This window comes from Megascapheus bottae, chromosome 29, assembly GCF_031878675.1.
Source record: "Megascapheus bottae isolate mThoBot1 chromosome 29, mThoBot2.hap1, whole genome shotgun sequence".
NCBI lineage: Eukaryota > Metazoa > Chordata > Mammalia > Rodentia > Geomyidae > Megascapheus > Megascapheus bottae.
In genome coordinates this window covers 13,823,487-13,847,782 of record NC_143537.1, presented here as the reverse complement: position 1 = coordinate 13,847,782, position 24,296 = coordinate 13,823,487, and the positions used below count along the sequence as shown (strand labels likewise).

The 24,296-nt window shown below is 49.1% G+C and overlaps 1 protein-coding gene across 1 annotated transcript in view; it reads right to left on the bottom strand.

Moving 5' to 3' along the window:
* The window catches only part of Fat2 (FAT atypical cadherin 2), a 47,153-nt gene that overhangs the window by 7,274 nt on the left and 15,583 nt on the right, over positions 1 to 24,296 (bottom strand). Inside the window, exons 3-18 of the mRNA XM_090321071.1 lie at positions 23,283 to 23,597; positions 20,771 to 20,829; positions 19,627 to 19,938; positions 18,480 to 18,690; positions 17,105 to 17,244; positions 15,748 to 16,029; positions 15,193 to 15,403; positions 10,468 to 14,526; positions 9,670 to 9,866; positions 8,819 to 8,972; positions 5,301 to 5,534; positions 3,128 to 3,511; positions 2,681 to 2,895; positions 1,116 to 1,253; positions 734 to 877; positions 355 to 552 (exon numbers count right to left, since the gene is read on the bottom strand). Coding sequence (XP_090177197.1) covers positions 355 to 552; positions 734 to 877; positions 1,116 to 1,253; positions 2,681 to 2,895; positions 3,128 to 3,511; positions 5,301 to 5,534; positions 8,819 to 8,972; positions 9,670 to 9,866; positions 10,468 to 14,526; positions 15,193 to 15,403; positions 15,748 to 16,029; positions 17,105 to 17,244; positions 18,480 to 18,690; positions 19,627 to 19,938; positions 20,771 to 20,829; positions 23,283 to 23,597 — 7,253 coding nt within the window. The remainder of the gene's footprint in view (positions 1 to 354; positions 553 to 733; positions 878 to 1,115; positions 1,254 to 2,680; positions 2,896 to 3,127; positions 3,512 to 5,300; positions 5,535 to 8,818; positions 8,973 to 9,669; positions 9,867 to 10,467; positions 14,527 to 15,192; positions 15,404 to 15,747; positions 16,030 to 17,104; positions 17,245 to 18,479; positions 18,691 to 19,626; positions 19,939 to 20,770; positions 20,830 to 23,282; positions 23,598 to 24,296) is intronic.

The window sequence follows — 24,296 nt, the reverse complement described above, 5'->3', positions numbered from 1 at the left end:
ATCAGTCCTCAGATCTCGACCTCCTGACTCGCCGCGACGGCAGGCATACAGGTGTCCTGTGAGATGTCATTGTTTATCTCTAAGTTGATGGGGTTCTGCCCAGGCCCAGTGCAGGGCATTTTGTGGGCTCTGGACTCAGAGTGCTGCTTCCTACTGAAAGCCCGTTGCCTTGCCTCTGTGTGCCTCAGTTTCCTCATCTGTAAAGTGGGTCTTTATGAGTGTGATGGATGGGAAGCCCTCAGTCCAGTGCCCACACATGCAAGTGATCCCTACTTTGCTTCCACTGACTTGACACAAGACAAGGGTGTGTATCTTCGAGTTTCCTTATTCCTATGCTGCCCAGGCTGCTCTCACCTCGATCTGAAGCTGATACCATTCCTGGGTCTGCCGGCTCAGGGCCCCCGTGGTCACCAGCCACCCATCTGGAGTCACTCGGAAGGCAGAAGCCACATTCCCCTGCGTGATCCGGAAGGAATAGGGGAAGCCGTTCTCCAGGGAGTCTGCGTCGCTCACAATCAGCTGTAAGACTTTACTTCCTCCTGGAGAGTTCTCCTGGCAGCACAGCCAAAGGGGAGGGTGAGTCCTGGCTCCTCCCCATGCCTCTGCACCCTCATCCCACTGAGCTCTCAGCTCTCCGCTCCAGCATGGGCCTGGACTGTAAGCAGGCGCTGTTCGTCCTTCGCTCGGCCCACCTATGAGATGTTGCCCCGGTGCCCAGGGCTCATGAGCTCACCTGAACGGTGGTACTGTAGTTGAGCTGGAAGAATCGTGGGGGATTGTCATTCACATCGACCACGTGGACGTCCACCCTGGCATCCTCATGCAGTGGGGACTGCCCACTGTCTGTGGCCCGGAGCCTCAGGGAATAGCTGGATGTCTGTCGTGAGAGGCGCCAGTGCAGTGATATCAACCAGTCCCTCGTGTGATCTGCCCTCTGACCCACTGCTCTTGTTTCCAGAAAAGATGGAGGACCCCCCCACCCCGAACACACGCACGCACGCACGCACGCACACACGCACACACACACAGGACAGTCAGGAGTCAGGAGAAGTGTTGATCACAACTTCCCCTCTCGCTCTGGTACGATCAGGTTGGGCCCCTGTCACGTGACTCACCTGCTCCCAGTCCAGGGCCTTAGCCACCTGCAGCTCCCCCTTCTTAGGGTGGACAGTGAAGTGGCCGAGCTGGTTCCCCCCTATGAGGCTGTAGGTAATAGCACTGTTAAGGGGCCCATCTTTATCCGTTGCTGACACCTGCATGGTGGGGAGGAGTGGTGGAGGGAGGAATTATAAACAGTGACACAAGAAGGATAACAAAGGAATCACAAGCTTCATTTGGCAGTGTCCTGTCCCCCGTAGCTGTCACCGATCTAGCAGCTCCTGTACCACGGACAACCCTGCCACGGGATGAAGTCTCCTATGGACCTCAGGATACCACGCACTCGTTTGTTCATCCATTCACTCAGGGAACAGGAGGTTAAGGAAGAAGCATGCCAAAGTGCTCATGTCTAAAGAAACTAGAACATCTGGCTTTATGAGAGATTCTAACTGGGGTGAGGGTGAGGGTGAACGTAAATGATTTGTGTCATGAGAGCATAGAAGTCAGTGGTATAAAACCGGGCTCTGCTGACTTACACCTATAATTCTCACCACTCAGGAGGCTGAGGTCTGAGGGTCAAGGTTTGGATTCAGCCTGGGCAGAGAAGTCCCTCCAAGTCTCTTAGCTCCATTCAATCACTCAAAAACTAGAAGTGGTGGTAGAGCACAAAGAGGCTCAGGGACAACACCTAGGCTCTGAGTTCAAATCCCAAGTTCAGGAGAGAGAGAGAGAGAGAGAGAGAGAGAGAGAGAGAGAGAGAGAGAGAGAGAGAGAGAGAGAGAGAGAGAGAGAGAGAGAGAGAGAGAGAGAAATGAGAAGGACGATCTTAGGTAGAGGACACTGCCTTCAGAGATGGGAGACTGCAGACTGTGGCTGGAGTTCTTGGTGCATGTTGGGAAATGGAAGGAGAGAAGACCAGAAAAGGGGTGGGTCATGGAGAGTGGAAGTGTGGGTGTGCATATTTAAATGCATGACTCTGGGTCCCTTCCCCACTCAGTCCTCCACTGGCATTCCAGGTCACACACTGTGACGGGCTCCTTTCTCCCCAGGCTCAGGCAAGCCTCCAGAGTCTATCTCTTCCTTGATCTTCTCTCCAGCCTACTCTCTCCCAACCCAACCTCACTGAACTGCCTCAGTAGCTTCTGTCAGGACTTGCCTGAGCAGCTACAATTTCCAGTCTCATGGATCACACACACACACACACACACACACACACACATATTATTGGTGAGCATGCCCTTGTTCTGGGGCTTGAACTTAGACCCTGGGCATTGTCCCTGAGCTTTTGTGCACCAGGATAGCTCTCTCCCACTTGAGTCACAGCTCCACTTCCAACTTTTTGGTTGTTGATTAGAGATAAGAGTCTCACAGACTTTTCCTGCCGAGGCTGGCTTTGAACCGATGTCCTCAGATCTCAGCCTCTTGAGTAGCTAGGATGACAGCGTGAGCCTGTGGTGCGGTTTGTAGCGTATTGATTGGATAAACACATCCATATTCTTGGATGACTGGATGGGGGGTACGGGGGCTGGGAACCCATCCCCCTGTGCCCACTCCCACAAAGAGCAAAGCTGGGGATTCTTACAGTGAGGATGGTGTCGCCCACTAAGGCATTCTCTGGCACGCTGGCAACGTACTGGTCCTGGGTGAACCTGGGACGATGCTCATTCACGTCTGTGACGTTGACCACAATGGTGGTGATGTCACTGAGGGAGGAAGAGCCCCGGCGAGTGCATTCGATGGACAGGAAGTGCTTGGGGCTCGTCTCAAAGTCCAGGCTCTGGTTGACATACAGGATCCCTGCAGTGAGAGTTGTGGGAAGGAACTAGACACCCATGACTTACGCCTGTCATCCTAGCTACTCAGGAGGCTGGGAGCTGAGGATCACGGTTCAAAGCCAGTCAGGAAAGTCCATGAGACTCTTATCTCCGATTAATTACAACTACTACTACTACTACTACTACTACTACTACTACTACTAAGCCAATAGAGGCCCTAAGGAAAGGGCAGAAGAATCCAACACCCGTCTCACCTGTGCCAGCATCCAGGCGGAACTTGCCCTGTTCATTGCCACTCAGGATGTGGTAGCCTGTGTCCTCGGCCCCCGGGCGGGTGAGGGTGGCCAGCCACAGCACCTCGGTGCCCATCAGGACGTCCTCTGGCACCTGTACACTGTGCTCAGGGCTCAGAAACACGGGCAGGTAGTCCTCGAGGCCCACCACTGAGATTGTGACAGTGCCCAGAGAGGACATGGGAACGGGGGTGCCCAGGTCAGAGGCACGGACCGTGAGCTCCAAGGCTGCCTGTGGTGTCACCTGGAGGGGCTTCTCCAGCCGGATCACGCCCGTGGCAGCGTCGATGGAGAAGTGGCCATCTGCAGAATCCGTCAGGGAGTAAACCACCTGGGCATTGACACCTGTGGAGAGAGCAGAGGGTCACGTATGAGGCCTGTGGATGGCGCCCCTGGTGGCAGCAAGTGGGAACTGCAGCCAGCCAGTGGAGCAGCCTGGGAAAGGAGGAAATCTCAAACAAATAATATAAAAACAAAACAACAACAACCACAAAAACCCTGATGACGATGGAGTTTTACACAGCCATTAGAAAGAATAACAGAGGATAAAAATTAAGGCCGGGAGTGTAGTCTTGTGGTAAGAGTGCTTGCCTAGCATGCATGCAGACCCGGGTTCAATTCCTCTACAAGTGGCAGAGCTCTAGCCTTGAGAAAGCCCAAGGACAGGTCATGAGTTCAAGCCCCAGGACTGGCAAAAAAAAAAAAAAGGAAAAAAGAAAGAATAAAACTAATGTCATCACCAGCCACTGAGGGGCTCCCGCCTGTGATCATGGTTCGAAGCCAGCCTGGGTAGGAAAATCTGGAAAACGCTTATGTACAATAAACGACTTAGAAAAAGCTGGAAGTGGCACTATGGCTCAAGTGGTAGAGAGTTTGCCTTGAGCATAGACAGGCTCAGGGACAGAGCCCAGGCTCTGTTCAAGCCCCAGGTCTGGCAGAAAAAAATAAAATTAAATAAATTTAAAACGGGGGCTCTTGACTGGGGTAATCCGAGACCTACCTCCGCTCCTTGTGGAAGAGTGGTCAGTGTATAAATGAGAGTTGTGTAAAATAAAATGAGAATTGTGGTAAATTCCTTAAGGCGACAGAACAGTTCTGCATCCTGATTGTGGTGGTGGTTACGTGAGTCTGCACAGGAAATCATATTGCATAGACTCATATACACACACAAGCTCATGCTACCAATAGGCCCCCAAAAGGTTACAAGTGTGAGCTGAATAATCAAATTAAGCAGTAACTACTGATGCTAGGGGGTTTGGGGGGCATTATTATTATCATTATTGCTGTTGTCATTGCCAGTATTAGGGGGTTGAAATCAGGGACTTGTGTTTTCACTTGGCTTGTTTTCACTCCAGATTTGTGCTCTACCTCTTGAGCCATACCTCCTGGCTTTTTTTTTTTTTTGCTAGCTAATTGGATCAAAGAGTCTTGTGGACAGTTTTGCCTGAGCTGGCTTTAAACTGAGCTCCTCAGACTTCAGCCTCCTGAGTAGCTAGGATTACAAATGTGAGCCACTGGTGCCTGGCATGAGTGCCTTTAATAAACAAAAGATTTAAGAAATGAATGAATATATACTATTCCCTCACTGTGGTTTGCCTTTGGCTATGTTATCATACCCAACAGGGAGCCCTCACCAGATTCTGAGAATGTACCAGCTTGGCGCTACTGGAATTACCAGTCTCCAGAGCCAGGAGGCAAGTAACTAAAGCTCTGTTCCACCAATTTCCCAGGATGGTTTTCATCCATAACAACACAAAACAGACTCAAACAGCTTGTAAAAAGGTTTTTTGGGCCAGTATTGCGGCTTGAACTCTGGACCTGAGTACTACTTCTGAGCTTTTCAGCTCAAAGCTAGCACTCTACCACTTGAAACACAGCACCACTTCCAGCTTTCTCTGTGTCTGCGGTATTGAGGAATCGAACCCAGGGCTTCATGCATGCTAGGCAAGCACTCTACCACTAAGCCACATTCCCAGCTGGTGACTGAGCATGTCCAATGCACAGCTGTGGGCAAGCATCCACAAACTCAAGCAATGTTCCATTCTTACAAGTCCTGGGGCGACAGAGAGACCCAAACCCCCAGCCTGCACAGAGGCAATGGCAGGACAGTGGATGGCTACTCTGCCTCACTCACCTTGGTCGGGGTCCCTGGCAAACACCACAGCCACAGGGGTTTTCACCGTGGTGTTATCGAAGACAGCCACGGCGCAGTGGCTGGGGAAAAATCGTGGGGCATTGTCATTTACATCCTCCACATGTAACGTCACATCCGCCTGACAAGATCGGCCGCCTCCATCTGTTGCCTTGACAACAAGGTTATACATATCCTTTTGCTCGCGATCCAGGGCATTGAGTGAGGTTAACACGCCTGGGTGGAGAAATGACAGCAGCTCAACTTCGTATAGGAGATGTCGATGATGGGACTTGAACTCAGGGCCTGGGTGCTGTCCCTGAGCTCTTTTTGCTTAAGGCTAGCGCTCTATCACTTTGAGTCACAGCTCCACTTCTGGTTTTCTGGTGGCTCATTGGAGGGAAGAATCTCACAGAGTTTCCTGCTTGGGCTGGCTTTGAACCATGGTCCTCAGAACTCATCTTATTGAGTAGTTAGGATTACAGGCATGAGCCACACACACCCAGCCATGACAGAGCTTCATATTCTGGTTTTGACAATCTCTGCAAGATATTACTAAATAAACAAAACCAGGAGTGAAAAGAGGATTGTGTTTTCTTGGAACAATAACAGAGAAGTTGGAAGATATGGAAAAGCAGTCTCGGTGGGCACTGGTGACTCCACCTTTAATCCTAGCTACTCAGGAGGTTGAGATCTGAAGCCAGCCTAGGCAAACAAACCCACGAGACTCTTATTAGCTCCACTTAACTAGCAAAAATCAGGAACTAGGGGTGGGGAGTTTGGCCTAGTGGTAGAGTGCTTGCCTAGCATGCCCCAAGACCCGGGTTCAATTCCTTGGTGTCATACACATAGAAAAAAGCTGGAAATGGTGCTGTGGCTCAAGTGGTAGAACTCTAGCCTTGAGAAAACTCAAGGACAGTGCTCAGATCCTGAGTTCAAGGCCCAGGACTAGCAAAAACAAAATCAGGAAGTAGCGGTGTGTTTCAAGTGGCAGAATACCTGTCTTGAAAAAGAAAAAAAAAAAGTCAATAAAGAGCACGAGGCTCTGAGTTCAAGTCCCAGTACTGGCACACAAATAAAAGCAATCAGAGACATCTCCAGTGGGTAGAAATGGCAGGGCTGAGAATTATGTACCCTTCCCAGTACTGCGAAACACACACCTGTGTGTCGGCCCTTCTGTACCCAGGGCCTGGTTCCTTCTCTTCTCAGAACAGCAACAACCAAAACAAAATCCACCTAGTTTACTTTTCTTTCAAGTCTACAACAGAGGCTCCTGCAGCTGAACAAACCACAGTGAGAATGATAACAACCGCTTGAGTCACTCAGCAAGCTGGGCTAGGGTCCCTGAGTACGAAGTGGCCGCCTGTCAACCCAGATTCCTAGGGACACAGCTGTTGCCTGCCACCTCCCTACTCAGGAATCTAAGCGAGGGATCAAAGCCAAGAGTTGGCAGCAGCTCCTGTGACCTGGGCCGGCCTTGCTTTTCCCCCTGTATCAGAAAATAAGTGTTCTGCTTTGGGAGCAGGCTACCATTTGCTACCTCCTCTCTCCACTGGGCTAAGCCAGCCTCTCCCAGGGAAGTGTGGCTTTACCTCCTCTCTAGTCTGTCTTTGGTTGATAGTACTCACTGTTGTGGATATAGAACAGTTAACATCCATTGAGCCCTCCCTGACCATAACTGGATATCCTGGGCATCGTTGTTACCTTGTGTGACCTCTATAAAAGTCCTAGGATTCTTGGATTGTGCATGTGAGTGTCTACCTGTCGTCCCGGCTACGAAAGTAGATATGATCTGAGACAGACTGCATGAAGTTAATGAAGGTCTTATTTGAAAAAACAACAATAACGAACTAAAAGCAAAAGAACTGTCATCCTATAATCCTAGGTATTCATGAGGCTGACATCTGAGGGTCGCAGTTCAAAACCCGTCTTGGACCAGTAAGTCTGTGGAATTCTTTTTTTTTTTTCTTTCCCTTTTCCTTTTCTTTTTCCAATCCTAGGGCTTGAACTCAGGGCCAGGGCACTGTCCCTGAGCTTCCTTTGCTCAAGGATAACTAACACTTTATCACTTGAGCCACAAAGCCACATCCTGCCTTTTCTGTGAATGTGGTACTGAGGAAGCAAACCCAGGGCTTCGCCCATGCCAGGCAGGCATTTACCACTAAGCCACATTCCCAGCCCATCTGTGAAATGCTTATCTTCCAGAAAATACTCAAAAGCTAGAAATAGAGCTGTGGCTAAATATGGTAGGCTTGAGTATGTAAACTCAAAGGCAGTGTCCAGGCTCTGAGTTCAAACTCCAGGACTAGCACCAAGAAAAAAGAAAAAGCTGGGGCCGGGAGTTTGGCCTAGTGGTTAAAGTGCTTGCCTAGCATGCACAAAGACCCGGGTTCGATTCCTTGGTACCACATACATAGAAAAAAGCCGGAAGTGGTGCTGAGGCTCAAGTGGTAGAGCTCTAGCCTTGAGAAAGTCCAAGGACAGTGCTCAGGCCCTGAGCTCAAGCCCAGGACTGGCAAAAAAAAAAAGCAGTAAGAGGATCGACCTGTGGTTCAAGTAGTAGAGACTGCACACTTAGCAAACACCAGGGCCTGGGTTCAAATCCTAGGAGCTTTCAGCTCCAGCATAGATAGCTTGAGATTTCACCCTTGATGGTGACAGCCACTGACCTGAATCTTCTGGTGGCTTTAAAGGTGTCATTTGGCCCCAAGGGGGCGGGGGGGGGGGCCCTCTCCTGAGCCTGCATTCCAATCACTCTGTACCTCTGTGTGCCACTAGGGGAGTCCTCTGCCTGAACCTGAATGCTCAGGTGGGGAGGCCCTGACAAGGCCCCAGAATGCATTGCTCCAACATGGCCACCTCCTGTCACCTCTTATTCCTGGCTGATTCTTCCAGATTTTATTTAACTGTACTCTGTAGCTTGTCAATTGCTCTTGTTAAACACCCCTAAGCACCCTGTATTTCTTTCTTTCTTTCCTTCATTCCTTCCTTCCTTCCTTCCTTCCTTTCTCCCTCCCTCCCTCCCTCCCTTCATTTCTTTCTTCCTTTTGTTTGTGTGTGTGTGGTGTATGACGTCCTCAGACTTTAACACAGGGAGTTGCTCTCTCAATAGCCTTTTCACTCTAGGTTAGTGCTATGCCACTTGAGTTACAGCCCCACTTTCAGCTTTGTGCAGACTGACTGGAGGTTAAGAGTCTTGTGAACTTTCCTGCCAGCCTTGGTTTGGAACCATGACCTTCAGATCTCAGCCTCCTGAGTAGCTAGGATTTACAATCAGGAGCCACTGGCCCGTGCATTTCCAACTCCGCATTCAGTCATCAATTCTCTCCTTTGATTATGACGTAGATCTTGTCTTCTCCACCTGCTGTTTACACCCCTCTTTCCTCCGCATCTAGCCCAGTGCTTGGCACACAGTTTGCTGATGGACAGATCGGTTAGTGGATTCCTGCTTCTTCTGCCAGCATGGTATCGGTCACTTGGTAGTCAACAAATAGATCCATGGTTTGCCCTCTGAGACTCACCTGTGTGAGGGTCTAGCTTGAATTCACTTGCCCCGGGGCCGTGCAGGGTATACGTGATCTGAGCATTGGTGTCAGTATCCAAGTCCGTAGCAGAAACTTTCAAAATGGAATGTCCTGGAGAGACATCCTCTTGAACCTTACCAGTGTAGACAAGCTAGGATGGAAAGACAAAGAGGGAGGTCACGGGAGCTGCGCTTAGATCCAGAGAGAGACAGAGACAGAGACAGAGAGAGAAGGAGGGAGAGAGACAGACAAACAGAGACAGAGACAGAGTGTCAGAGAGGGAGACAGAAGCAAAGAGACTGAGGAAGTACAGATGGACAGAGAAAGACAGAAAAGCGGGGAGAGGAAAGGAAGGCAACAGAGAGATGTAGCATAGGATGAAAACACAACAGGAAAATGGAGATTAAAATCCAGAAGTGGGCTGGGGGTGGTGGCTCCCGTCTGTCTGTTATCCTAGCCACTCAGGAGGCTGAGACCTGAGGATTGTGATTTGAAGCCAGCCCGGGCAGGGAAGTCTGTGAGACTTTGATCTCCACTAAATTATCAAAATAGCTGGAAGTGGAGTTGTAGCTCAAGTGACAGAGCAGTAGCCCTGAGCAAAAAGCTCAGAGGCAGCACACAAGGCCCAGGAGTGGGAAAAATAAAAAAAATAAAATAAAATAAAAGCCAGTAGTGGGCTAGATACTGGTGGATCATGCCTTGTCAAAGATAATGGTGTCCTGCTTCTGAAAGGAAGAAGCCAGGGCAGCGAAAGGTCTGAAACAGCCAGCTTCACAGATGGATCCTGTCCTTACTTGGCCTCCCCTCTTTGCCTCCTCATGTTCTAATCCTCTCCTTGCCAGGCTTACCTGGGAACACTGCGGGCTGTTATCATTGATGTCTAGGACAAAGATTTCCACAGGGACAGAAGTCTGGAATTTGCCATCAGACGCTGTGACTTTGAGCAAGTACTTGGCCATGCGCTCCCGATCCAGGGCTTCTTTGGAAGCTATCTTCCACTCATCGCCATCTTGATAGATGCTAAACTGACCTAGGGGATCGCCCTCTACAAGATAAAAGAAAATAAAATGGAGCCACAGCTGGCAAAAGCTTAGGAGCCGGAGGCAAACTGGGCCTTGCCTCTTGCTGGCTGTCCAACAAGACATCTGTGCAAGGATTTGTTGAGAAAACACTTCCCCACCCCTTACCTAAGAACCCACAGTTTTATACCAAGTCCATTTTATGAGGGGCAAGAAGATTCTTTCCACTTAAATATCTTTTTTTTTTCTTTTGGCCAGTCCTGGCTTGAGCTCAGGGTTTGGGCACTATCCTTGTGTTTTCTCAAGGCTCTACTACTTGAGCCACTGCACCACTTCTGGCTTTTTCTATGTATGTGGTCCTGAGGAATTGAACCCAGGGCTTCATGCATGTTAGGCAAGCACTCTACCACTAGGCCACATTCCCAGCCTGCAATGTCCTTTCTAAGAGTTTTCCCCACATAGGTTTTTCTTCCAAGCATCCCTTGAGAGGTAAATGAGGACTGATTATCAAGAGGGATATATGATTTGCTGAAAAGCTACAGAGCCAGGACTTCACACAATGTGTCTTGGCACGCTTCTGGCTGGACTCTGCTCTGGACTCTTCATCCAGGAAGACACTGTCCTTACCTGTAATGTAGCAGGTGACCTGTCTGTTTGGTTCTGCAATGTCAGCATCCAAGGTTTTCAAGGTCACTACCAGTTCACCCGGCTCACTGTTTTCCACCACTGAGCCTCTGTAGTCTTCTAAAGCAAACGAAGGGGCATTGTCATTTTCATCCGTGATGGAGACCTCAACCAGAGCCTGGGAAGACAGCTGGATGGTCCGTCCATGGTCAGAGGCTACTACATAAAAATGGTAAGTCTGTTGGGCTTCACAGTCAAGTTCTTGGAGTGTGGTGATCCAGCCACTTTCACTATCAATGGCAAACAGCTCATGGATCGGGCTACCCGATTCTGCCTGAAGTCTATAACTCACTTGACCATCACTTCCAGTATCCTGGTCATTGGCTGTCACCTGGACGACAGTGGTCCCTCCGGGCATGTTCTCAGTAAGAAAAGCCTTATAGGGATCAGCTTCGAACACCGGCCTGTTGTCATTGACATCTTCCACTTGGATGTTGACGGAGACTAAAGACACCAAATCTGTGTCTTCATGGGGACAGTGTGCCATCAGATCGATCTGGTACCATTTGGTAGACTCGTGGTCGATGGCTTTTCTCACTTTTAGGACCCCAGTGTCTTGATCCAAGGAGAAAACCCCATCTTTGTTACTTTCAGGTGTGGTGCCTTCCACTAGACTATAAATGATTGGATCTCGACCGGCCACGGCTTTAACAAACCCAATTTCGGACCCTTCTGGAAGGTCTTCAGATGCAGAGAAAGTATACAGAGGCTCTGAGAACTTGGGTAAAGATACTTCATTGGGAACAACCTGAAGTCGGATGGGTACCAGAGATTCCCAATGAGGGGGTCCCCCATCCTGGGCTTTGATCTGGAAGTCAACAGCCCTGTTTTCCAATCCCACCAGGCTCTCCTTCACCTTAACCACCCCAGTGCTTGGGTTGATGCTGAGAATCTCCCCAGCCAGGACTTCCGGTGAGTCGACAGAATAGGTCACGTCTGCATTCCGGCCCTCGTCAGCGTCGTAAGCCAACACCTGGATGACTGGAGAACCACGGCTGACGTTGGATGGAATAGACACGGTGTACCCAGAGGCCTTGAACTGCGGGGCATTGTCATTTTCATCCGTGACAATGATCTTTACGGTACAGAAAGCCACTTTCCCCCCTCCATCCCTGGCCATGACCTTGATGGCCACTACTCTTTCGGTGGAATTTTCTCGATCTAGTTTCTGCAGTGTGGTGATCTGGCCACTGGGGTTGATGGCAAACTTCTCCCCTGCCAGTTTATTGATGATGGTGTAATCTACTATGCCATAGGGACCGCTGTCTTTGTCGATTGCCAACAACTCGATCACTTTGGTTCCCACTTTGGCATTCTCAGCCAGTTCTGCCTCATAAATGTGCTGCTGAAACTCTGGGCTGTACTTGTTGGCGTTTGTAGTGTTTATGTACACAGGGACAGCAGTTCGGAAAACTCCATCTGAAGCGCCTACCCTCAAATGATAAGAAGAGCTCAATTGTTTCTTGCAAAGATTGAACATCGAAATGACCCCCGAGGAACGGTTCATGGAGAACTGATGATCCTCATTGCCTGAAAGAATCAGGTATTCTAGGTGGGAAGTCTCTCCAGTATCAGGATCAAGAGCTTGGACTTTAAGAACCAAGTGTCCACACGTGGCTAACTCACTGACATTAGCTTCGTACTGAGGCTGTCGGAACACGGGGGGATTGTCATTGACATCTGACACGTTCACAATCACGAGAGTTTCGCCAGTGAGTGGGGGGTCGCCCCTGTCCACGGCCCTGACCTTCACGTGAAAATATTGCTGGACTTCATAATCCAGTTCCTGAGCTGTGACTATTTCCCCTGTGGTTCCATTGATCTGGAAAACTTGGGAGATTCCTGATCCATCCTCCAGGATCTGATAGGAAATATCCTGGTTCTGGCCAGAGTCTTGATCAGAAGCCAAGAGTTGGATCACAGGGGTCTGGGCGGGGAGACCCTCGGAAATCGAGGTGGTATAGACCAGTTGGGGAAAAGTAGGAGGGTTGTCATTTACATCATCCACCACGACTTCCACTGTGGCTTCAGAAAAGGAACCCAGCACCGTGTCCGTGGCTCGGATAGTGAACATGTGCTTTCTCTGAGATTCGTAATCTAACAGACCCGTCACTGAGAGGACGCCGGTCTTAAAGTCGGTTGTAAACAGCATCAGAGGTTCTTCCTCTACAATGTTGTAGATCAACCTGAGGCCTTCGGGGCTCCGGGCTTGGGTATGGAGGATCGGAGTGTAGAGCGTGATGTTTTCAGGAACTCTGACTTTGTAGTAAGGACTCTGAAAGAGCGGGTTGGATTTGTTCCTTACGGTCACCAGGACCTCTTCCTCCGTCTGCAGGGAGGGGTTCCCTCCATCTCGAGCGATCACTTTGAGGCGATATTTATTTAAAGCTTGGTAATCAAAGGGTTTCTTGAGGGTGATATCCCCCATGTAGGGATCGATTCGGAAATAGGTGTAATCTTCAGCAAAGGCAAACCTAACGGTCCCATTGGCTCCCAAGTCTTCATCTGTCGCGGAGACCTGAAACAAGACATCTCCAGGCTCGGTGCCATCTTGGATGGTTGTGAAATAGGGCAGATGCTGAAACACAGGGGGGCTGTCATTAACATCCTGCACTGAGACCCTAACCAATGCCTGAGCCACTCTAGGAGGGATGCGATCGTCCCTCACTTCCACAGCTACCACATAAGTGTCCTGTTGCTCCCGATCCAAGGCCATACCTGTGGTCTGTAACACCCCTGCCGATCTGACCATGCGAAACCAATGGGTGCCATTCAGGAGGAAGAAGGAAAGGGTGTCGTTCAAATGATGACCCTGGACACCGAGAATCACTAATGCCTTTCTATCCTGCCTGTTCTCATCCACGCTTGCGCTGTAGACCTCCTGATCAAAGTATAAACTCTTATCATGGACCTGCGCCCAAGAAATCTTGACCATGGCTGTGTCTTGATACAGACCATCAGAGGCCCGGATGGACAGTTTCCGTGAGGCCCCCAGCAGAGCGGGGTTCAGCACAGAGAGGCGACCGCTGAGGGGGTGGAGGGCTAGGGCTTCATCTATGTTACCCGTTTTGATGGTGTAGTGGATTGAGGAGTCTTCGTCGCTGGCTTGAACTACCAGGATCTCCATCCCTGGGTGAAGTGGTCCCGTGAGGACCACTTCGTAGATCTGCTCTGAGAACCTGGGAGGAGAATCGTTCACATCTCTGACCTTGACGATGACCTTGGCAGGCCTGGGTGCAAATCGGATGGGATTTCCTTGGTCGTGGACGTAGACGTTGAATTGGAAAGAGGGCAAGGTCTCATAATCCATCTCAGACGCGAGAGTGAGTGTCCCCATACTGGGGTCAATTTTGAAAAACTTTAAGGCTTCTGGTTCTAAGATCTGATATACCAACAAGGAATTGGCTTCTTCATCTGAGTCAGAGGCACGGATGACAAAAGGTTGATTTTTCTCATCCATGACCATGCTGTGTAACGGAGCCGCTTCGCTGATGGAGCCCACGAAAGTGGCTCTGAGGAACACAGGTGGGTTGTCATTGTCATCGATGACGTAAACCTGGACCCCAACGTCAGCAAAGGCACCCGCCATATTGCTGCCCCTGATTTTCAGGTGGTAAGATGAGATTTTCTCATGATCAAAGCTCTTCTGGGTGGAAAGGAGTCCAGAATAGGAATTCACAGAGAACACGCCATCTTTATTTCCTTCTCTTAATTCATACGTTACTTCCGTGGGACTTGTGGCAGATATCAGGAGGATCGGGGAGCCGAGGGGAATGGATTCGGGGATCTCAATGAAGTATTCTGGCTGGGAAAAGATGGGGGTGCTGCTGTCTGAGGTGTAGACGTGAATGATCACCGTAGCCACATCGTGCCTCTTGGGGGAACCTTGATCTTCTGCCTTCACAGTCAGCGTGTACCTGCTATGATTTATTGGATCGAGTTTTTGGGCTGCTGTGATGATACCTAGGTAGGAATCGATGTTGAAGAAATCCTCGCTGTTGCCTGAAAGAGAAGATGAGACAAATGAGTTCTCCATATCTTCAAAGGACAACCCTGACATTATTGCTGTTGTTAATGCCATGGGACTTGAACTCAGGGCTAGGGCACCGTCTCTGACCTCTTTTGCTCAAGGCTAGCTACTCTACCACTTTGAACCACTTCTGGTTTTCTGGGGGTTTCTTGGAGATAAAAGTCTTACAGACTTTCCTGCCTGGGCTGGCTTTGAACCGTGATCCTCAGATCTCAGCCTCTTGAGTAGCTAAGGTTACAACATGAGCCACCAACACCCAGAGAAAGCTCTGATTTCTTGAAGAGACATTAAATGAACATTGTGTTTCTAGAAAATCCCTGTTCCTCTTTGTCTTTCCACAGTAAGTATCCATACATGTTCATATTAAAGGTAATCATTAGTGAATGCCACTAATTATGTCTTATTACAGAGTACCTTTAATCATTCATTGGAAACTGGATTTAGTTACATCGATTACTTATAATGGACACTTATCAAGAATAGTAAGTGCCAGGCTCACGCCTGTCATCCTAGCTACTCAAGAGGCTGACATCTGAGGATCATGGTTCAAAGCCAGCCCAGCTGGTACCTGATTAATCTGATCACTGATCCATTTTCAAAACAGCTTTCCCCATCTTCAGAAACCCTTTCAGTCTCACCTTTCAGGAGGGAGTAACGGACTTCAGCGTTGGCTCTCCAGTCAGCATCCACGGCTCGGACCTGGAGCAGCTCTGTGCCAGGGGCTGTTGAATCAGGAACCCTGGTCTCATAATGATGTTGAGTGAACGTGGGTGTGTGGAGGTTTCCTTCTTCCACATGAATTGTCACCCACACAAAGTTCCTCTTGATGGGTATCTCTTGATCTCGAACCTATGGACCGAAAGGAGACCAAGATCAACTTCACACTGATGGGAGGAGGCCAGATTTCATAAACACCATGAAAGAGAAGGGCAATGAAAACAGCACCTAATCTGTGGATATTCCTTTAACTCTTGGCTTAGGATGAATGAGGTGGGGCCAGGTGCTCTCATTAAGGGGCTCTCATTCTCAGGGTAATTTTAGAAATGCGGGCTAAGATCCAGAGACTGACTCTTCCTTAAATTTGTGTCCTAAAGATCATACTGGCAGGGAATAACTCAGTCCACAGAGTAATCACTGTGGCTATCCATGCACCTGGCTCGTGCTTTCTGCACCTCATTCTCAACGTTTCTCACCATAATTGTCAGTGTGTGCTGAGAAGGCCTCGTGCCCAGATCCAATTTCCCCACCGTCACTAAGGCACCACTGTTGGGGTCCAGCTGGAAGAGGCTGATGCTTTTGGGGTTTTGGCTGCCCTGAATGGTATAGATGAGCCCCTTTCCCTTGTCTTCATCCGTAGCCTGGACTCGAAGGAGTTCTACCCCAGCTTGGGTGTCCTGAGGAACCCGGACCTCATAATGGGGCTCCAGAAACTGAGGCCGGTGTCGGTTCACATTGGCAATCATGAAGATGTAGACCTAGAGAGATCATGAGAGAGAATGTGAACCGTGAGCGTCACGCAGACCGAATGGAGGACTGGATCTGTCTATATCCTCTTCCCCATCCCAGGGACCCATCCCATAGTTCCTCTGTGTAATAAATCACAGGTTGAGCGAATGAGGAGATTTCAAAATCAAAGCCAGTGGCTTTCATAAACAAACCAACAAAAATCATTTCATTGGCTCTTCCTTCTTTCCTCCCCCATTCCTTCCTTGCTTGCCTGCTCCCTTCCCTCCTTCCTTTCTTTCTCTCTCCCTCCCTCTCTTCCTTTCCTTCCTTCCTTCCTTCCTTCCTTCCTTCCTTCCTTCCTTCCTTCCCTCCTTTCTCTCTCTCCTTCCCTTTCTTCCTGTTGTCCTTCTTCCTTTCCTTCCCTCTTTCCTTCCTTCCATCCATCTTTCTTTCCTTCTTTCTTTTCTCATCCTTTCTCTCTTCTTTGGTTTCAGTTCTGGGGCTTGAACTTGGGGCCTGAGCAGTATTCCTGAGCTTTTTTTGCTCAAGGCTAGTATTCTACCACTTGAGCCACTGCCCCCACTTCTAACTTTTTTGGTGGCTCATTGGAGATAAGAGTCACACGGACTTTATTGTGGGTCTGGCTTTGAGCTAAATCCTCAGATCTCAGCCTCCTGAGTAGCTAAGGTTATAGCTGTGAGCCACTGGCGCCTGGCTCCTTGGCTGTTTCTTCAAATGAACTGTATACAAGCCAATCAGTGAAATCGAGATGTTCTAGTTCAGCCAGCGTAGAAATGGGAAGCCTTCTTCACTAACAGTCATTCTTTGTGGCCCACAGAGCTCCACGGAATCCTATGTTTAATTAAAACTGCTCATGTGGACAAATCTCACGTTTAAAAAAAAAATCCAGAGCGGAGCAAAGATTCTCCCACGATGGCAGAAATCAAATGTTATGAAAGTAAGGCTGGAGCCAGAACTTAGACTTTGAGTGTTCTGGGAGATATGCCATACTCAAAGGAGGACTTCTATGGCTTCTGGCCAGCCATGGAGACCTCCCTGCTCTCTCTCCCCACAAGGCAGAAATTGCTGGCCGAAGCTTATCACCTGAGTGGCAATGGTGTGAGATCCATCGGTCACCTCCACTGTCAGGTTATAGCTGGATCTTCTCCTGGTGTCCAGAGGCCTGGCGATGACAATGCTGCCTGTAGTCTTCTCAATGTCAAAGTCCATGTCCTTGTCACCATCTGTGGGGGGAGGGGGAAGATCACACACCACCTTAATCATTGGCTGCAGTCCCCCAGCTTGACTGTGGCTATCAGATTTACAGCTTGAGATACAGGCTGCCCTTGGCTGCCCTTGGCTGACCAAAACTCAAGGAAGAACCTGAGTCAGAAGATCCTAAGACTGTTTTAGAAACTGCTGATAGCTGGGTGGCAGGCTGAGGTTTAAGCTCCTTGGAAATCCTAAAGAGCTACAACTAAGTCAAGTGCTGGTGGCTCATGCCTGTAATCCTAGCTACTCAGGAGGCTGAGAGCTGAGGATAGGGTTCAAAGCCAACCCAGGCAGGAAAGTCTATGAGACTCATAGCTACAAGTAAATACTTCAAAAAGCCAGACATGATCCTGTAGCTCAAGTGGAAGAGTGCTAGCCTTGAACAAGAAGAAAGCTCAGGGACAGTGCCCAGGCCCTGAGTTCAAACCCAGGACAGGCAGACAGACAGATGGGCGGATGGATGGACACAGAGAGAAAGAGAGAGAGAGAGAGAGAGAGAGAGAGAGAGAGAGAGAGAGAGAGAGAGAGAGAGAGAGAGAGAGAGAATGGGAATGAGAATGGGGCTCAGTGATGGAGCCAAAGAGAAAAAAATAAATTAAAAGAAGAAGAAAGATAGTTCATGGGATCAGCACACTGGCCTGGATACAAACGTATTTCAAGTTCATGGTTGGCCAGTTAGATCTGTGTTGATTTTGTGGTTTCTCCTCTGGGACATTTAGGACTATTCACCTTAGTGCTCCTGGGTATTTAAAGTAACTAAGACACTGCCTGGCTCTGACCAGGGTTACCAGGAAGATTGGGGAGGTGGTTCATCTGAAATTATGTGTGTAATGGCAGAAAGGCTGGCACAAACCATTTTCATTGCATTCTGGTACAATCCTAGCTACTCATCAAGATCTGACATGGAAGATCGCGGTTCAAAGCCAGGCCAAGAGGGAACATCTATAAGGTATTTCATCTCCAAAAAAACAAGCAAAAATAAAAGCTGGGCTGGAGGTGTGACTCAAGGAGTAGACTACCAACTGAGTTAGCAAGCAAGCAGACTCAAGTGAGTTCAAATCCTGGTACTGAAAACCCTACCTGAGAAAGGGTGAATGCCACTGAGGAGCAAAAGGCATGAGCATGAGAGGGGGTATTGGAAGGATGTCCTGTAAGGACCAACGTGGGTCTATAGAAGTGGGAAGATGGCGTCTTCCTGGGGTCTCACCTGAGATGCTGAACCAGAAGAGGCCAGGACGACCCTCTACACTGATGACTCCTAGCATATGGTTTACAGGGTCTGTCTCCATGACGGTGAAGCTGTACTGGGTTTCATCAAAGACGAGGGGAACAGAGGATGGCCGAGGCTGGGGAATCCACTCTATGTGTAGTCGAACGCTGGTTGAGAGTGGCGGCTGTCCACTGTCGGTTGCCTTGATCTAAAAAGAGATCCACATCTGTATTTGAACCAGCCATCTACTCACTCATTCATGGAGCACACATTTGAAGGCTGAGTAAAAACAGGCACCAGGGCTCCTTTCTGGTGCCTGAGCTCCAGATCTTCCTGGTTTGAGGGCACTAATCAAAGCCACTATTTTTGTTGTGGTTGATACCAGTCATGGGGCTTGAACTTGGGGCCTAGGTGCTGTCCCTGAGCTTTTCTGCTCTACCAGTCTGAGCCACAGAGCCACTTCCTGTTTTCTGGTGGTTCATGGGAGAGTCTCATGATCTTTCCTGCCCAGGCTGGCTTTGAACCACAATCCTTAGATCTCAGCCTCCTGAGTAGCTAGGATGATAGGTTTAAGCCACTGGCATCCCACCTTCCCCCCCCCCACCCGCACCGCCCTGTGCCCTGCCCCAACCACCCTCACCCTTCACTAAATCATCATCATCTGGAAGAACAGAATGGATTCCCTAGTTCGTGTGTGTGTGTGTGTGTGTGTGTGTGTGTGTGTGTGATGGGGCTTGAACTCTGGACCTGGGCACTGTCCCTGAGCTCTTTAGCTCAAGGCTAGCACTCTACCACATTGAGCCACAGTGCCACTTTCGATTTTCTGGTGGTTCATGGGAGGTAAGAGTCTCACTTTTGTGCCCAGGCTGGCTTTGAACCACGATCCTCAGATAGCCTCCTGAGTAGCTACCATGACAGGTGTGAGCCACTGGCATTTGGCTCCCTCGTTCTTCAGAGAAAGACCCAGAATTCTGATCCTCAGGATAGAATGAAGGATTCTCCGTTTCTCTGGGAGGAGACCAGGAAGGTGACTGCCACTCCCATTGTACTGTCAACAGTCTGTCTCTACGCCTCCCTTCTCGCAGGCGACTTGCCTGGCCATTCTGCCTCTCTGACTCCATGGCCTCCACCTGTCTCCACTCACTGTGAGGATGTTGTATTCTCCGGCTACAAAGGTACTGCTCGATGATACCACACCAGTGCCTGGGTCGATTCTGAAGCTCTCCTCATCACTCTCTTCAATACTGTAGGTGACACTGCCATTGAGACCCTCATCCGGGTCTGAAGCCACCAGCCTGTACACAGGCTCAGGAGACATGGGACTCAACCTCTCTGGAAGACGGACATTGAGGAGCTTGTGGGAGAACACGGGTGGGTTGTCATTGACATCCAAAATGGCCACCACTACCCTGGAGGTGGACTTTAGGAGTGGCTCCCCATTGTCCAGCACGGTCACCTGGGGGGAGAATCAGACAGGGAAACAGCCGGATGATCAAATGCAAACAAGTGTTCTACCATGTGTCCTTTGTTCCTGGTGCCTCAAGACTAGAAGAGATGCCTGGTCACCAAGTATGGATGTCTGGGGTGGGGAAACATAGCTAGATTTCCCACCTTCCATTTTTCTCTCCTGACAGAATGATGGATACATGGATGAAGGTGTGTGTGTGTGTGTGTGTGTGTGTGTGTGTGTGTGTGTCCCAGTGCTCAGTACGAGGGCTTGAATCCAGGCCCTCACCCTCTTCCTTAGCTTTTTCACTCAAAGCTAGTGCTCTACCACTTGAGTCTTAGCCTCACTTACAACTTTTCTTTCTGGTTAATTGGAGTCCCACTGGTTTTTCTGCCCAGGCTGGCTTTGAACCAATCTCCTCCCATCTCAACCTCATAACTAGCTAAGATTTACTGGTGTGAACCCACCAGCCCCCAACTGACAAAAGGTTTTAATCCTAACTGCTACAAACTCAGCACTTGACTTTCAGTGATTCTTTCTCGGGACACATCACACGGGTAGATTTTCCTCCCTCTCCCCATTCATTTCCGGAATTACTCATCTATCACTCCTGCCCAGCCAGACATGGTTTCCCATTCCTTTTCTTCTTCTTGGTGCTTATAGAGTTCGCAGAGACCTGAGGACCTTCGCCTGCAACTTCAGAAAGGCTCAGCTCCCGTATGGTCTCCTCCTTGAGCCACAGGAGTCATAAATGTGATCTCAAGGCTTATGTTAGAATCATAAGTAGGGTCCAGCCCGGTCTCTCTTTCAAATACCCTGACCAGGCCCAACCAGTCCTCACCTCCAAGATGTGTTCATCTTTGCTCTCTCTGTCCAGCTGTCTGGCAGTAGATAGGAGACCTGGGGGAAGGGGAGATGATAATAGAATATGAACACAAGGCTTCTAGAGATAATGGCCCATATTGCAATCTATGTCCAGAGGAGAATTCTCCTGGTCTTTGGAGAAACAAATACGTTAAGGGGAAATGGAACTCTGGATAAAGGAAAGGAAAAGTGAGTAGGCAGGAGAAAGAAGGTGTTAGTTGGCATTCTAGCCCAGGAGGTACAGATTCACACTCAGCCCCTGGGTTCGCCTCAGTAGCCTGCCCAATCAATTTGCTCATCAAAACAGATGCCTAACGCATCTGGCCAGCCAACAACTCTGCCCAACCAAATGCCTGGCCAATCAGCTTGGCCTAGTGGTCAAGTGCTTGCCTAGCAAGCCCAAAGACCCAGGTTCAATTCCTTGGTACCACATACATAGAAAAAGCCAGAAGTGATGCTGTGGCTCAAGTGGCAGAGCTCTAGCCTTGAGGAAAAAGTCCAAGGACAGTGCTCAGGCCCTGAGTTCAAGTCCCAGGCCTGGCAAAAGAAATGAAGAAAAAACATAATAAAAAGTAAACAGTCACAATTTAATAAAGGAAAGGGTAGCCTAAATTATACATGAGTGGAATAGCAGACAGCTATTTGAATATATTTTGTAGATGTAGGAAATCTGAGCACAATAAATATATCATTGGGCAGAAAAGGCTGTTTTTTAGGAGTTCTGACAACAAGAGCAATCACTGTCTTCAGTTCTACAACAAAATCAGAGTGAAGTAGCCAGTGGCTCACGCCTGTCATCCTAGCTACTCAGAAGGCTGAGAGCTGAGGACCACAGTTTGAAGCCAGACCAGGTAGGAAAGCCCACGAAACTCTTATCTCCAATGAACCATCAGAAAATTGGAAGTGACATTGTGGCACAAAATGGTAGTGCATTAGCTTTGAGTTGAAGAGCTCAGGAACAATGCCCAGGCCCTGAGTTCAAGCCCCATGACCGACTGGAAAAAAAAAAAAAGAAAGAGAAAAGTTTATTCCTATACATCTTCTCTTCCATGACAATGAAAGAACATCTCTGCCTTTGATGGCATTGTGCCAACCCTGCTATCAGGAACTGTTGATAGTAAACACAAATGGGATTTAGAAGATCTTGAGAAGTTAATGCCCCAGGCAAGAGGTCTCTGAGCCCATCTACAAAGGAACAGGTGAACCTATATATTTATATATATATATATACACATATGTATGTATATATATGGATTGGCTCTCTCTCTAGAGAGAAAATATATATATATATATATATATATATATATATATATATATAGAGAGAGAGAGAGAGAGAGAGAGAGAGAGAGAGAGAGAGAGAGAGCGCGCAAGTGAGCACACCTTAGGCCTGTTTTGCCTAGGGGGGAAAAAAAGAAACAAAAACTGTTGCTCTTACCAGGCAGATTATAGAAGAATCTTTGGGGCTTGAACCCAGGACCTGAGCACTGCGCCTTAGCTGTTTTCATTCCAGGCTGATGCTCTATCAATCATTTGAAATCTCACCTCTACTGCGTGTTGTTGGTGTACTAGAGTTTGTAAGAGTCTCACAGGCTTTCCTGCCCAAGGTGGCTTTGAACGGTGATCCTCTGATCTCAACTTCCTGAGTAGCTAGGACGACAGGCGTGAGCCCATCTGGTGGAATTTGCCCATTTTTCAGTGGGAGAAAGCCTGTCCACCCAACTCCTCTGCGTGGCTTACTGCTGCCCACTGCTGGCCCCTGGATTGGCCTGGTTTCCCAGGTCCTTGGGCCAAGGACAGATGCTGGTGAGAGAAGCCTGATCCTGAATTGACACCTTGTGCCTTGTGAGATGGGCCTGGAGCTGGGGCAAAAATGGCTTCTGAGGTATGGCTTGTGGCTCAGGGGAGAGTTCAGTTTGGGAATATTTTCAAGTTGCCTCTGATTGACCTCTGGGCACCCTTCTGGTCCCAAAGGCAAGAAAACTAAACTCCGATATGTCTCTCCTTTTACCTTCCTGAGGAGCGACACTTGGTTAGAAAAGTGTCTCAAACTTTAGCACTCCTCCAAAGAACTCCCTGAATGTGGCTTAGTGGTAGAGCGCTTGCCTAACATTCATGAAGGCCTGCGTTCGATTCCTCAGTACCACATACACAGAAAAGGCTGGAAGGGATGCTGTGGTTCAAGTGGTAGAGCACTTGTCTTGAGCACAGAGGCCCTGAGTTCAAGCCCCAGGACTGACAAAAAGAAGAAGAGGAAGAGGAGGAGGAAGAGGAGGAAGAGGAAGAGGAAGAGGAAGAGGAAGAAGAAGAAGAAGAAGAAGAAGAAGAAGAAGAAGAAGAAGAAGAAGGGGAGGAGGAGGAGGAGGAGGAGGAGGAGGAGGAGGAGGAGCCCAGAGGGCCTAAATTTCCCACAAGTCCCTGGAAGTGCTTGGGTACCACACTTTGCAGCATCACTGTGGAGCCCCTGATCCACTGGCTTCCTGCATCCTTACCTGTGGAAGGGTGGATGAGGAAGAATCCCATGTGGTTTCCCCCGGTAATGTTGAATGTAAGCCTTCCCTGCGAGCTGGAGTCCGGGTCCCAGGCGTCCAGCTGCAGCACGGAGGTGCCCAGAGGTGCGTTCTCCGGGATGGAGGGGTAGAACACGGCTTGTGACATCCGGGGTGGATTGTCGTTCACATCCATCACCTCAATGTAGACTTCAGTGACCGAAGACAGGGGTACTGAACCCCTATCCACAGCCAACACTGTCAGCCAGTAGTAGGGGGTGAATTCTCGATCCAGGGGTGCCAGTGTCTGAATCATTCCTAGAGACAATGAATCCCCCCCCCAATTCAAAGTATTTTAGGGCTCAAAACAACTTGAGAAGTTGCCTTTCTCCCAGCCCAGATTGGTTTTAAACTAGCATCCTCAGTTCATTTCTGCTTCCTGAACAACTAGGACAGGCCAGTAGCACAAAACCTATGATACGATCTCCAGCATACAACAGTGCCAGGTGTTGGTGCCAGGTGCTGGTGGCTCAAGCCTGCCATTCTAGCTACTCAGGAGGCTGATATCTGAGGCTCATGACTCAAAGCCAGCCTGGGAACAAAAGTCCATGAGCCTCTTTAGCACTCCAGTGAACCACCAGAAAACTGGCAGTGGTGCTGTGACTCAAAGTAGTAAAGCATTAGCCTTGAGCTGAAGAGCTCAGAGACAGTGCCCAGGCCTTGAGTCCAAGCTCCACGATGGATAAAAAAGGGGGGAGAAGAAAGAGAAGGAGGAAGTGGAGGAGGAGGAGGAGGAGGAAGAGGAAAAGGAGGAGGAGGGAAGAAGGAAGAGGGTATGTGTGTGTGTATATCTAGTAAACATATATTTTAAATAAAATAAAATCTCCCTGCTTCCTTTTACTCTCTCACTCCTTTCCTTTCCTTTCCTTTCCTTTCCTTTCCTTTCCTTTTCCTCCCTCCCTCCCTCCCTTCTTTCCTCCCTTCTTTCCTTCCATCTTTGTGTGGTACCATGGCTTG